Source organism: Quercus robur, chromosome 5 (genome assembly GCF_932294415.1).
Source record: "Quercus robur chromosome 5, dhQueRobu3.1, whole genome shotgun sequence".
NCBI classification, from domain to species: domain Eukaryota; kingdom Viridiplantae; phylum Streptophyta; class Magnoliopsida; order Fagales; family Fagaceae; genus Quercus; species Quercus robur.
In genome coordinates, this window is record NC_065538.1 from 879,455 (window position 1) to 891,868 (window position 12,414).

Genomic DNA, 12,414 nt, shown 5'->3' on the forward strand with positions numbered 1-12,414 from the left:
ACCAACCGATTCCTAGTTCTAGAATGTGGCATGCAAAAATTGTCTTTGATCAAGAACTGTGTAAATGCAAGCTACTGTACTCATCCATATGAGATTCAAACATAAATAATGTTCTCACCATATGGGAAAAAAATTAAGTTAAATAAATATACAAGGAATTGAGAAATGAAGAGATTACCCATAGAAACGAAGACAATCTCTATGTAAAGAATGGCCACAACTTGCCACCCTGCTTGCAGCAGCATGGTTTGAAAAACTGAGCTCCAAAAATTTTCCAAAAGATAAACCCCAGGCAGCGTCAGACATCACTACTCTCTGAGTAGCTGGAGGGAAACCATTGGTTCTTGGACACCGCAGGCATCTGTGCCACATCCAGATCTTTCCTTCCCTTTCACCTCGTAAGAGAGTTTCCTGTAGCTTCTTAACAGATATGGTGAGGGTGCCCTGTCTATGAGTATAGCAGTGAACATGTGCTTCTGATGGCATACCACATGAACGACATTGGTAACTCTGACAAATAAGTTGGCTACCTCAGTTTTAAAATGTATTGCAAGGTTTTTTTACAATGTGAGACATGAAAATGTTAGAAAGAGAATACTCACCTGATCAAATAAATGGTCTCGTAAAAACCTACCAAGAGGTTTGTCAAAGCTGCCATAGTATTTGATTCGAAAGAGATGCGACCTCTCACAAACGGTCCCCTTCCAAACACATCGGGATGATAAGGACACTAAAATGCTCTGGTGATCAGAAGGTGATGGAGGAAACTCTTCTTTTAAAGGCACAGGATCTTCTTTTAAAGGTCCTTGCTCCTCTGGACAATTTTTACAATCTTCTTGCAAAAATGATTGCTCTGAACTGCCTAGCTGATTTACAGCCATTGCACTGAGACTATTTTGGAAATCGTTTGCCATAACATCTTGTCCCAATGTCTCTATATGCCCAAAACCATTGGCAGTGAGATGATTATTCATAATAGCTGATCTGTTATTACCTGCAGAAGTTTCCCCCTCCAAGGGTTCTTTGGAATCCATTTTAATTTTCTCCTCGAAGGTATGATAGGGAGAAAGTGTTTTAAGGTAAGAATCTGGAAAGGCATTTCCTGAAGGACCAGCAGAAAAAACTGTAGAATCTTTCAGATCCAAAGTTGGTTCAGTGGATTGAGAATGTCCATTGGGTAAAAAAGTTTTTGTATTATTTGAAACAGGGCCACTAATGGTTCTTTGTGGTTCACCAATATGTTGGGCTCCATGTGCCTTTCCATTAACAGAGACACTGAAACCAGGTACTGTTGAGATGGATCTCTCAATGCTGGATGATATTTCTGGAAGTGCAACATTTATTGGAGAATTCAATGGGAGTTCTGGCAAGGAGGCCCCTTCATCAGCAAGAAAAGAAGTTTCCACGGCCAAGTGATATGCGGCAAAAACTCCATACTGAACCACATGCTTCACTTTCTTCAACTCATCTCCATTAGCACCTCTAAGCAAAATCTGAAACCGAAACAAGACAAGTGAATGAATACCTAGGTCTATCAAATCAAACATACACTAAACAAGATATACAGAATTGTCCACAAACATCACCGTTAACAGCCTGCACGAATGTATGCATTCAGGGACATTCATCCTTGAGGATCCATATAGTTATGCAATAAAAAATCTATTTCAAACTGTGCCTGTCCAAATTAAGTTTGAGAACTTACAGTACAACCCAGTGGCTTTGGGCAACCTTCAAAATACATAAGTGTCTTCACCAATTTTTTGCCACCCTGTCCAGCAGTACCATGATCTTCTAGAAACCTCTTTACATGAAATGCATCGCAGTAGCCCAACTTCGGTGTTGAAAGATGATCAATTGAAGGAACTATTTGGGCACCTGTGCAGCGGGCTATGCGATCCAAAAGTGGTCTCTTGATGTTAAGAACAAGTGATATGTCTTTTGCAAGAAGGTACTCCTGTGCATGTCCAGAAACTGATTTCTCTACTAACAGGATATCAGGGTTGTGGGCATCTATCTTTGCAACTGCCATCTTTAGATGGTCTTTTTCCTATACAGGATGTAACACACGAAAGAAGAAAATTAAAATAAAATCTCATGCACTAAAAACCAGGATGCAACAATTTGATACAGAAAAAGGGTAAACAACAACAACCTGCTGTAACAGAGTATCAAAACTCGACAAGAGGTTGGAAACCCTCTGGTACTCAAGAGCTCCCCCAAGAATCAACAAGCGAGGTTTCTCTATTTTTGACGTCATTCGTCGGTGAGCCACATTTTTCTTACAAACTACTCCTTTGACCACCGCACTAAAACAAAAGTAACATAATTAGAAAGAATAGTTTTTTGACACTGCCACAAGAATAATATACAAAGTTTTGAGTTCGCTAGGGATTGGATACATGGTAGACATTACGATTAAGGACATGATTAGTGTGTCACCGATACAAATATGTGTTTGATGGGTCCAACAACAAATATTACTTCAATGTGCTTCTTCCATGAGTAGTGAAGTGAGATATCTCTTGCTGTGTTACTCGTAATGTAGCCTTAATGGAAAAACCATGCAATTCATTATCTCATTAACTATAGTTTGTTTACTTTATATTCTCTCAAGATTTATTAGTGGGTTTACTATATACAATCAGATCAGATTTCTGCACCCACAGTCAAAGCAGTGCATGTATTCCTAATTTATATATGTATACACTAAAGTGATAATTAGGCAGATGGATGGGTCTCACTGAAACAAGGCATAGACCATCTCAGTGATGATTTACTAAATGAGAAATTAGTTGCAAAAATGTGAAAGCAAAGCATGATCTATAATACATCTACAGTCATTGGAAGTACTGAGTCTTTTACCTCTCAGAGCGACGTCCGGAAGCAACGCATTTTACTTTCACGTATCCACCAGGGTCCATCCCTCCACCTTTGCTCATATCTGGCTTTAAAAGTGTAGCAGCCTCCCAGGACAGAGCTGTTATGATCTCCAACCAACTCTCTCTATCATCTTCATCACCTACAGGAAGGTTTTCAACCTGCAATAGCTGAGCTACCAAAGCCCTAAAATGCCCATCAACCACATTCTTCATGGCCTTCTTGTGCTCTTCACCTGACCTATCCCTATTGCGAGACTCCCCACTTCCAAAACTGCTTGAGGAGCGTAAATATCCCCACTCTCCTACGGCATCTCCATCATCATCATCATCAAACAAGCCGGTTTCCCTCTCATCTTCTTCATCTTCTGGTTCAGGGGGGAGCCAGAGAAGTCCATTGTTCTCAAAATCCACAGGTTCTTTTTCAACGTCCTGTGGAGCGTATATAGAAGAATGTTCTTCACACTCATCAACAATATCATTTTCATCTTTTCTTCCTATCTGTGGAATTCCATCTAAACCCTGTGAGTCAAAACTGTGATGTAACGAACAGCTGCTTAAACTTTTTGTATCGTTTTCTCCATCATGATGGAGTTTATGCGAACCATCATTGCTCAGCTCATCAAAGTCAACCCGACTGTAGTAGTCATCGACTTGAGAAAAGTGTCTTGTTTCAGAATCTGACCGATATACACCATACTCATCGTCATCATCATCACTCCTGATGCCACACAAAAATCAAGGAACGCCTAACTGGTTATAAATATAATACGTTAAAACCTAGTTTTCTTTATTTCCATGTAACACCTACTGAAACCATTATAGTTTTCTTTATTTAGTAAGGTCAGTGGATTTAGCTTCTCGAATTACATTGTACATGATAATAACAAATAAAGTGATCAACTGTTACTTTCTAGCATACACATATATACAAGTGCTGTTATATGTTAAGACTCACACATCCCTTTCAGAAGCAAACAGAATACATGCTATCAGTTTACCAGGCTAAAACACATCAATGATCATGCATTAATTGTTGTCTTATTACACATATCTTATGCATATATCAACATATATCTTTGACTAGATTCATTTCATAATTGCAAAAATAAAAGAAAGAGGTCAGTAAAATGAGTGTGTTAAAAAAGACTCCACAAATGAATAACATAGTGTGAATCCAAGAGCAAGTAAATAACAGGGGAGACGATCAAACCTGTTCATTGAAAATTCATATTGGTTTGGATTCCCTACATCTGAAACAAGATCATTGCTCCCTTCTGAAGCCAATTCACATTTTCTTTCCATGCTTGCTTCCATTAAAGATGATTGACGTGGGCTGAGACCTGAACTGCGTTGAACTCGCTGATAAGAATCAACTGGGTTTGGCATTGAGCCAAGTGTAATACTACTACTAGCAGTGCCACTAGATTTAGTGCTGGCAAAACTTGTTGCTGATGGTGAAGTACAAAGATCCAGGTTGGCAACCTGGATCCCATTATCAAGAGTAGCTATGCCCTGCTCCCATTGCTTGAAACAATAATTACATACTCGAATCTTCTCACACTCTTCCCGGGAAGTACTCTGGTCACCAGATGGGGCAGGAACTGAATTTGTAGTACACCTAGCACAAAAAACTCGGCCACAAAGTCGACAATGATGTTTACGGTTAAATACCGTGAACTGAGAATCACACTCGTAGCACACTCTACAACTCTGATCGGGCATCCAAAAATCTCTCGACACGTTAGGCGGCTCAGATCGCCAAGGGATCCATGATTTCACAATCCCAACTAGCTCAGAGAATGTCTTGTCTTGGGGGTCCATCTACAAACAATCCTACCAGCCCCGTTCATTATGGTATGCTCATTTGCCACTCTTAGCAAACCATTGCCTAGACTGCAAGCAATCCTAACAAATTAATCCAAACTGAAGAAAGCAATACAATCCTAACAAAACCAAGAATCCAACTCAAATTTATTCTACACAAAAGAACCTAAAGTTCACTATTTCCCACTACAGAATGTTCCCCCAAATCCAAAATTCAATTCATGAACATCCTTTAGCAATCTCAGAGAGCATCAAGGCAGCTCTTGGTTCTCCTTCTCCATTTCATATTCTCAGTACAACATGATCCCTCTCCCCTTAATCTAACAACAGCAACAACCACAGTATCCAAGGTTGACTATGGATCCAAAACAGGCTACAAACGAGCAAAGTTTGCCCCCACAACACACACCCAAAAAAAAAAAAAAAACCAACTAATCCAAGTCCTGAAATTAAATGAACAAAAAGATTCAGACACTGAATTCAAGAAACACCGTAAAGCTCAAAAAAAAAAAAAAAAAAAAAAAAAAAAAAAAAAACCATACAAGAAGCTTCTCAACCACTACACAGAATGAGATTCAAACACGATTCTCAGGGTGACCCAACTCAAACCTATCTGTCTTCCATCACTCTCACGTGTTACCCATTAATTTCCCAATCCAAAAACCAAACTCAATCAATACAATTACAATTACAATTCAATCAGAAACTCTCCCACCCCACTATACAATGAACAATTACAGAAATTTGAAACATGGGATTCTGATAAAAAGAGAAATCACTACTTTACCTCTGAAAGAATCAATCAAATTTACATCGCAATCAAGCTTTTTATCTCGGGCTGGTCTTTGATTCAACGCCACGTGTACACAAAAACCGTGACACCAACAACACCGAAAGCTCTCGCTCTCAGAGAGGAGGAGTAGGTGGCGCAATTGAGGACAAACCCACCACCCAGAAAGCGATTCTTATTGCAGATTCAACGTGCAAATGCTTCAAGTTTTGATCTTTCACAAAAAAAAAAATCCCATAAAACGCAGAGAGAAATAAATAAATAAATAATACAACTGTTTGTTTGTTTGTTTGTATACAAATAAATTTTGAGATTGTTATTAGCAAATGAAATGAATGAATGAACGACCTTTGAGTCTCTCTGCAACTCTTTCGTTTATTTGTGCATTAATAACAACACAAAAATAATTCATCAGATAACGTTTTTATAAGATTCTCCTCCTGTTTTTTCCACCATGAAAATGAGCTTTGATTTTTTTATTTATTTTAACTTACGAATTTGTTTTAAGTTTTAATTTAAACCCTTTTTTTATTTTTTATTTTAATAATTTCTTGTGGTAGAGACAGAGACCCTTCTCTAACGTTATTGCATGATCCACATCTGACTAATATATAAATAAAATAAAAATAAACAACTAATCTGAGATAAGATTAAGAAAAATGTTTTATTATTTTTTTAATTCAATTATAATAAACAATATAAACAATGATTAAGAATTGAAACGACATCGTTCAATTTATTTATGTAGTAGACACAGTGAATCCAAATTCTCAAAATACCCTCCACATTTTTTTAATTATAAAAATGGTTAAAATTAAGTGAGGGACATAGATTTTGTAATTTGTACGGGTAGAGATATATATATATATATATATATTTTATAATTTAAATAATATAGTACGGGGTAGATTTGACTTTTACGTTACAGTTTTGGGAAAAGTCATGAGTGATGGGGAGTGGATAGGGTTGTGCGCCGATTTGACAATACAGTTGTGCAGTTTTGGCAATTCATTTCATTTAATCACAAGCTTCATTCCTTATTGGAATTTTAGAACCAAAACCGCGTAGTTGGTCAAAACACACAATGACAGTGATACTCAGAACCCAACAAATCTGCTAGTTTTAAGGCTAAGCAAAACCTTTAAACTTTAAAACTCCACAGCCTAATCATGGCTGTATAATTTAAGCTAACATTCTTTGTATTTTGTATTAGAAACTTGAAGTACAAGTTTTTAAAGTATTATCATGTCTCTCCAATACAATTCTCCGTCTCACAGGCTCACAGCACAAGAGTTAGTGGTATTAGTTATAGATATATATTTTTTAATTATTGAACAATAAGAACGAATGTGAATAAAAACTGTAAAATTTCACACATTTACACATTCAATAAGAATATGGAGTGATAATGTGATATTAGACTATGAGTAGAATCTTGAAAAGTATATGTAGACACTGATTTTTTTACATATTTACCTGCTATTTCTTTAAAAAAAAAATTGGTTATTGTGGTCTCAATTGTAAAAATTTCAGTTAATCAATTGGTAAAGTTCTTTCTCAAAAAAAAAAAAAAAATGGTAAAGTTTTGGCCGTAGAAGAACTTGTACCAATCCGCAAAGCAATTCCCAACCCAAATAAATTGATACATCAAAATGCATGCAGAGGTAAAAAAAAAAATGTGCGGTATGATAGTTGGAGTCCAGCAAAGTTAGATTCCAAACCTAGATAAATAATGATTTTAGTCAACACCGGCCCCAAACCCAAACTCTTTGTAATATATATATATATATATATATATATGATAAAAAAAAAACAAAAACAAAAATCCTACACTGAAAAATCATAAAGTTTGTGAAAGTAGAGACTCATTCATTCAAATCCCCCCCCCACCCCTCCTTTTTCTCCTTGATAGTTTCCTTGTGGAATTGGTTTTTTTTTTTTTCCACATTTTTTTTTCTTCTTTTATTTTTACAAAAAAAAAAAGGATTAAATTTATTTTTAAAAATATAGATACACATACAAGAAAATGTAATCTAAACAAATTATTAAGTGAAATGCAAAACCTCTTGTTTCATGTTAACTTTCAAATTTAACTTTTTGGTCTATCAGTGTAATAAGCCCAAAACCATAGACCACAAATCCATGGTAACTAGACAATGAAGGAAAAGATGGTCAACCGATTCACCATTGCACTTACACATTTAACACCAATCCAATATCCAAACTTTCTTTTTTCTTAAATTGTCAATCGTTAGAGCCCACTAGCAGACAATAATAAGCATTAACCACGAACCCCTTAGTTCAATCTAATTCACATGGGTTGAAAGGGTTGTCTTCACATGCACAAAAAGTTTTTGAATGGCTTTTACATATTAGTATTTTTGGCACGTGTATAAAAGTGCCAAGGGGCTTAATTTTTGTTGAGAGAGAGAGAGAGAGAGAGAGGTGCATAAGAGAACAAAACAAAAATTCAACTGCAAGGGGGAGGAGTTGGGGGTAGTGGGTAATGTCAGTTACAGATTATAGTGACATCATCTTGTGTTGATATTATTAAAAGAATAATCTTCACCAAAAAAACAAAAAAACACTAATTTTTTAAGTGGCTAACTTATACTAGGTTCTTTGCATGCAATGTGAAAGAGAATGGGGTAGGGGATGTTAGTTACAAAAGAAGCTATGCCATGGTCTTTTTTAGGGGTGTGTAGCCAACCTACCAAAATCGACCTGACCCGACCCAACCTGTCGGGTTGGATCGGTTTTTAGGGCTTGGTGGGTTGGGTTCAGTTACAAAATTTTTTTTGATAACGGGTTGGGTTGGGTTCGAGTCATAAAATTCCAAACCCAACCCGACCCACCCATATATTTAATATATATTCAAACTATATTATATAATTAATAAATTTTTCTAGATAACCAACTATTCTTATCCTATACAAAAGCCAATTACTTCACACAAATCATAGTAAATTACTATTGTTGCTTAGTCATTAGTGTTGTTTGTCTCTAAGCAGTTACATTGATACTAATCTTTTGGTTTTTTAAATATATTTATATTTATTTATTTATTTTGCTCAATTTAATAATAATAGTAATAAAAAAAATTGTTCAACCCATGGGTTGGGTTGAATTTTTTTTAACCCACTATGGTGGGTTGAGTTGAATTTCTTTTAATCCAACATAATGGGTTAGGTCAAAAAATCCCCTTAACCCAACTCAATCCGACCCATGCACACCCCTAATCATTTTTATGTCATCCTTTAACTAAGCTATGTCATATATCATTTGAACTATGATCTTTTTTCATGTGTAATTGATGAATCGTGATTGACTGATGAATGCCAATTTGTTGTTTTTTGAAACAAACACATTTACACACAAGGGAAAAAGAAAGTCGTTCTAATACAAAGGCACACCATATGAGAAAATCTTTTGTGTACTTTTATTAATCAAGAAAAAAAATTTGACACTACGGTACAAGAAAAATGAAAACCTAGAATTAGAGACGTAAAAGATGTGAAATAGAAATAATTTCATTCTTTCCTTGTATATTGTACACATTTGTTGGATTAAGAACATTATTTATAATACGATTAAATAAAACTAAAAAACTTGAATTATTATGAAAGAAGCAACATGGGTTGTAAAATATAATTATCACCTTTTTTTTCTTGTGTGAGTTTTTAATGGTATAATTGCTAATATATCAAGCAATTATATATATATATATATTTTTTTTGATATCAATTATATATATATTATTAAGAGCTACTTTTGCACCAAACAAGTTAGTGTAACATACTCTTGAGCCTTCCCAAGTTTTTAATAATTTTTTTTTTCTTTCATCAATCATGCAGTGCTTTAGCAAATGTTATGGCAATTGTGATGGATTCCGCTACGACTGTCCCCAATTCAAGTAGGCTTCTAACCGCACGGTTGTTGTTCACCAGTGCCTCATGAATATCCTCAATAGACTAATATATAAAAATTATGCCTATATTTAGAGATTTTTTGAAGTAATTATCCATTTGAACAGTGCTTCATTTTAAGTTACTTTGTTAGTAACAATTTGGTGTGATATATTTATAAGTATACCTCATATAAGAAAAGTTTATTAACAAGTGATACATTAATTGATTGTGTTCATTGTGACCTTATTTAAATATAGAGATGGAGAGTTGGAGACAATTGTAGGTTATCCTGGAAAGATTAATTGCTAATGGCATACGCTTAGCTTATGGTTCATACGACTTTTATTATTGCTACTATAACTTTTATTTTTGATCCATAATCTGAATGATTACTTGGGTGATTACCGTGCAAGCATGAATCTGTCATATCTCTCTCTCTCTCTCTCTAACATTTTCTTCCTTAAAATTCAGCCTCCAACAGGAGGTAACTCACCCCTATTAGCACTATTTACAATGATGATCTTTCTACCTTGGAAATTGCTCAACAAGCCTTGATGTTTTTTTTTTTTTTTTGAGAGTCTACAAGCCTTGATGTTACATGAGATGGAATTGGAGATTTACTGCCAGACCTTATAAAATTGATTTCCATTTGAAGAGGAACCTAAAGTAGAAAGGAAACTTATCTACCATTGTTAAACTGAAGGCAATAATCCAGGTGCTCATATTAGAAAAATTCAAGCTACTTACCTACGTAGAAAGGAAACTTTATCTACCATCGTTAAACTAAAGGCAATAATGGCTCTCATATTAGGAAAATTCAAGCTCTCTGCACAGCGATTCAAGTCAAAATCTAGAAAGTGAAGTTACAATCAATTATTTTTTTTAAAAGCAAAGGAAATCCCATAAGCCATCATCCAACTTGTGTTGTATTATTATTTTTGCTGTAACATTTGACTTGTGTCTAACTAATTTGTCAAAGTTTTGATGATATATCCCATTAAAGTTGATATTGGCTCTACTGTGTGATAATCTGGGTCTAACCAAATAATCGGAGTCTAACAAAATGATTTTCATTCCAAACCCAAATAAATAATTATTTTCATTTGGAAAAAAATTCTTTAATCAGAATTTCAAATAAAATAAAATTAAAATACTTGGAAAAAAAAAAAAAAAAAAACTAATCCCTAAATTCAAAACTACCATCAAAGTTCAAGTCTCCATCGAAGCCGGAGTCTCCCCTAGAGCTTGATGATGGGGTAAACTCTCCGTTTCATTTGAATTCAGAGTTGATGATATAACCATAGCATTATTAGAGAAATAATTAGTGTCCATGGTAGTTTTTTTTATATATATTTTATTTGGTTATTCTAGAGTCAAGGGTATCATGTGGACCGTTTGGAAGGAGTTTGAGGAGATTGAATGATCTATATGGTGGTGAAGCAAACATTCTTGAAATCATTATATGAGTGGATGGTGCTTTTAAGCAGTCATTCTTTTTCAAGTATATTAGACTTCATTGATTGCTATAATTTTTCTTTATTTGGTGTATTTCAAATGAGATTTGATTTACTAGTCAAACTAGGAGTCCTAGTACTAGTATGAGTCCTAATTGTACCATTACAAGAAATGGTCTCTATAAATTGTGCTCAATGTATTCAAGGGGGAGAGTTGATTAATAAAGTTATTGAATGCTTTGAGCATAGTGGCATGTTGGCCTTTGTGGGTTCTTTTCTCCCTCTTCTTTCTTCTCTTCTTCTTTTTCTTTCTATAAGTTACAGGAACCATTTAAAATAGCCCATGAACATCATAAAAACTTCTCTTTTTCTTCTTTCTTAGAGCATTAGCATTAGGAGTTCAAAAACTCACAATATCCTATTTTATACCATCAAACCACAAAAATAGTCCATTATTTGGAGGACTATTCTTAAAAAAATTTACAGGTTAACTAAAGATGTTACTAGAGCAAGAGGGTATTATTTAAAATAGTTTTTTTTTTTTTTGTCTCACTCCTTTTATTATTAGTATTTATTATTCTTCTTCTCTTTCCTTCCTCTCTCTTTATTTTTGTTCTCCTTCTCTCTCTTGTTCCTCTCTCTTCGTCACTACCACCTATGGTGGTGGTTTGCCCCCAAACCCAAACCCAAATCAAAATCTGATGTAGGACAATTTAGGGGTTTGTCAACTTTTAGTTGTGGTGGGTTTAGGGTTAGGAAAGAATAAGAATTAGAGAGAAGTTAGGGCTGTTTAGGAGCTATGTGAACAGTAACCCTAGAAAGAAAGAAGAGCAAATAAAGCAGAGAGAAAGAGAAAGAAACAACAAAGGCCAACGTGCCTATTGCTCAAAATACTCAATTTTATAAATCAACTTATTCTATTTTCTTTGAATACATTGAGCGCAATATATTTATATATATATATATATATATATATATAAAGACTCGTACTAGTAGTAATATGATTCCTACTAGTATTAGGACTACTGATAAAACCTAATAAATACTAACTTATATATATATATATATATATATATATAAAGACTCGTGCTAGTAGTAATATGATTCCTACTAGTATTAGGACTACTAATAAAACCTAATAAATACTAACTTAGACCCAAAGTAAACAAACCTAAGATACTTAAAACCCTAGAAGATTTTAGACTCAACAAAATTACCAAAATGCCCTTAATTTGTAGGAATTGCAAAAATTACAGATTGGCCCCTCAATATAAAACTGGCCATCACTAATAAAATAAAAACCTAAATTAAAAACTGTTTTAACCCTAAAAGACTCATACTTAGACCATTAAAAGGGCATTACTTTCACTTCAATAAGACTTCACATGAGGACCCAATAAAATAATTCGGTACTATACTCAGAACTATACTCGCAAGTACAGGTTGAGACTATATAATAACGATTCTAACCTATGGAAAATTATTGTATAGTTCTTGACTATCCTCCCTCTCTCTTACAAAAGGGTGTTCCATCGACTCAATGCTATCCAAGCTGA

At 34.6% G+C, this 12,414-nt stretch overlaps 1 protein-coding gene across 2 annotated transcripts in view; it reads right to left on the reverse strand.

Moving 5' to 3' along the window:
- LOC126724773 (1-phosphatidylinositol-3-phosphate 5-kinase FAB1B) overlaps positions 1 to 12,414 on the reverse strand; it is a 29,486-nt gene that overhangs the window by 4,668 nt on the left and 12,404 nt on the right. The window contains exons 1-7 of one of the 2 annotated variants that reach the window (XM_050429160.1): positions 5,494 to 5,896; positions 4,093 to 4,770; positions 2,866 to 3,600; positions 2,156 to 2,309; positions 1,706 to 2,050; positions 603 to 1,493; positions 179 to 510 (exon numbers count right to left, since the gene is read on the reverse strand). In XM_050429160.1, the coding sequence (XP_050285117.1) occupies positions 179 to 510; positions 603 to 1,493; positions 1,706 to 2,050; positions 2,156 to 2,309; positions 2,866 to 3,600; positions 4,093 to 4,703 (3,068 nt within the window). In that variant the 5' untranslated portion in view covers positions 4,704 to 4,770; positions 5,494 to 5,896. Of the gene's footprint in view, positions 1 to 178; positions 511 to 602; positions 1,494 to 1,705; positions 2,051 to 2,155; positions 2,310 to 2,865; positions 3,601 to 4,092; positions 4,776 to 5,493; positions 5,897 to 12,414 lie in introns of those variants that run through there. The other variant, XM_050429161.1, reaches the window with a different exon arrangement.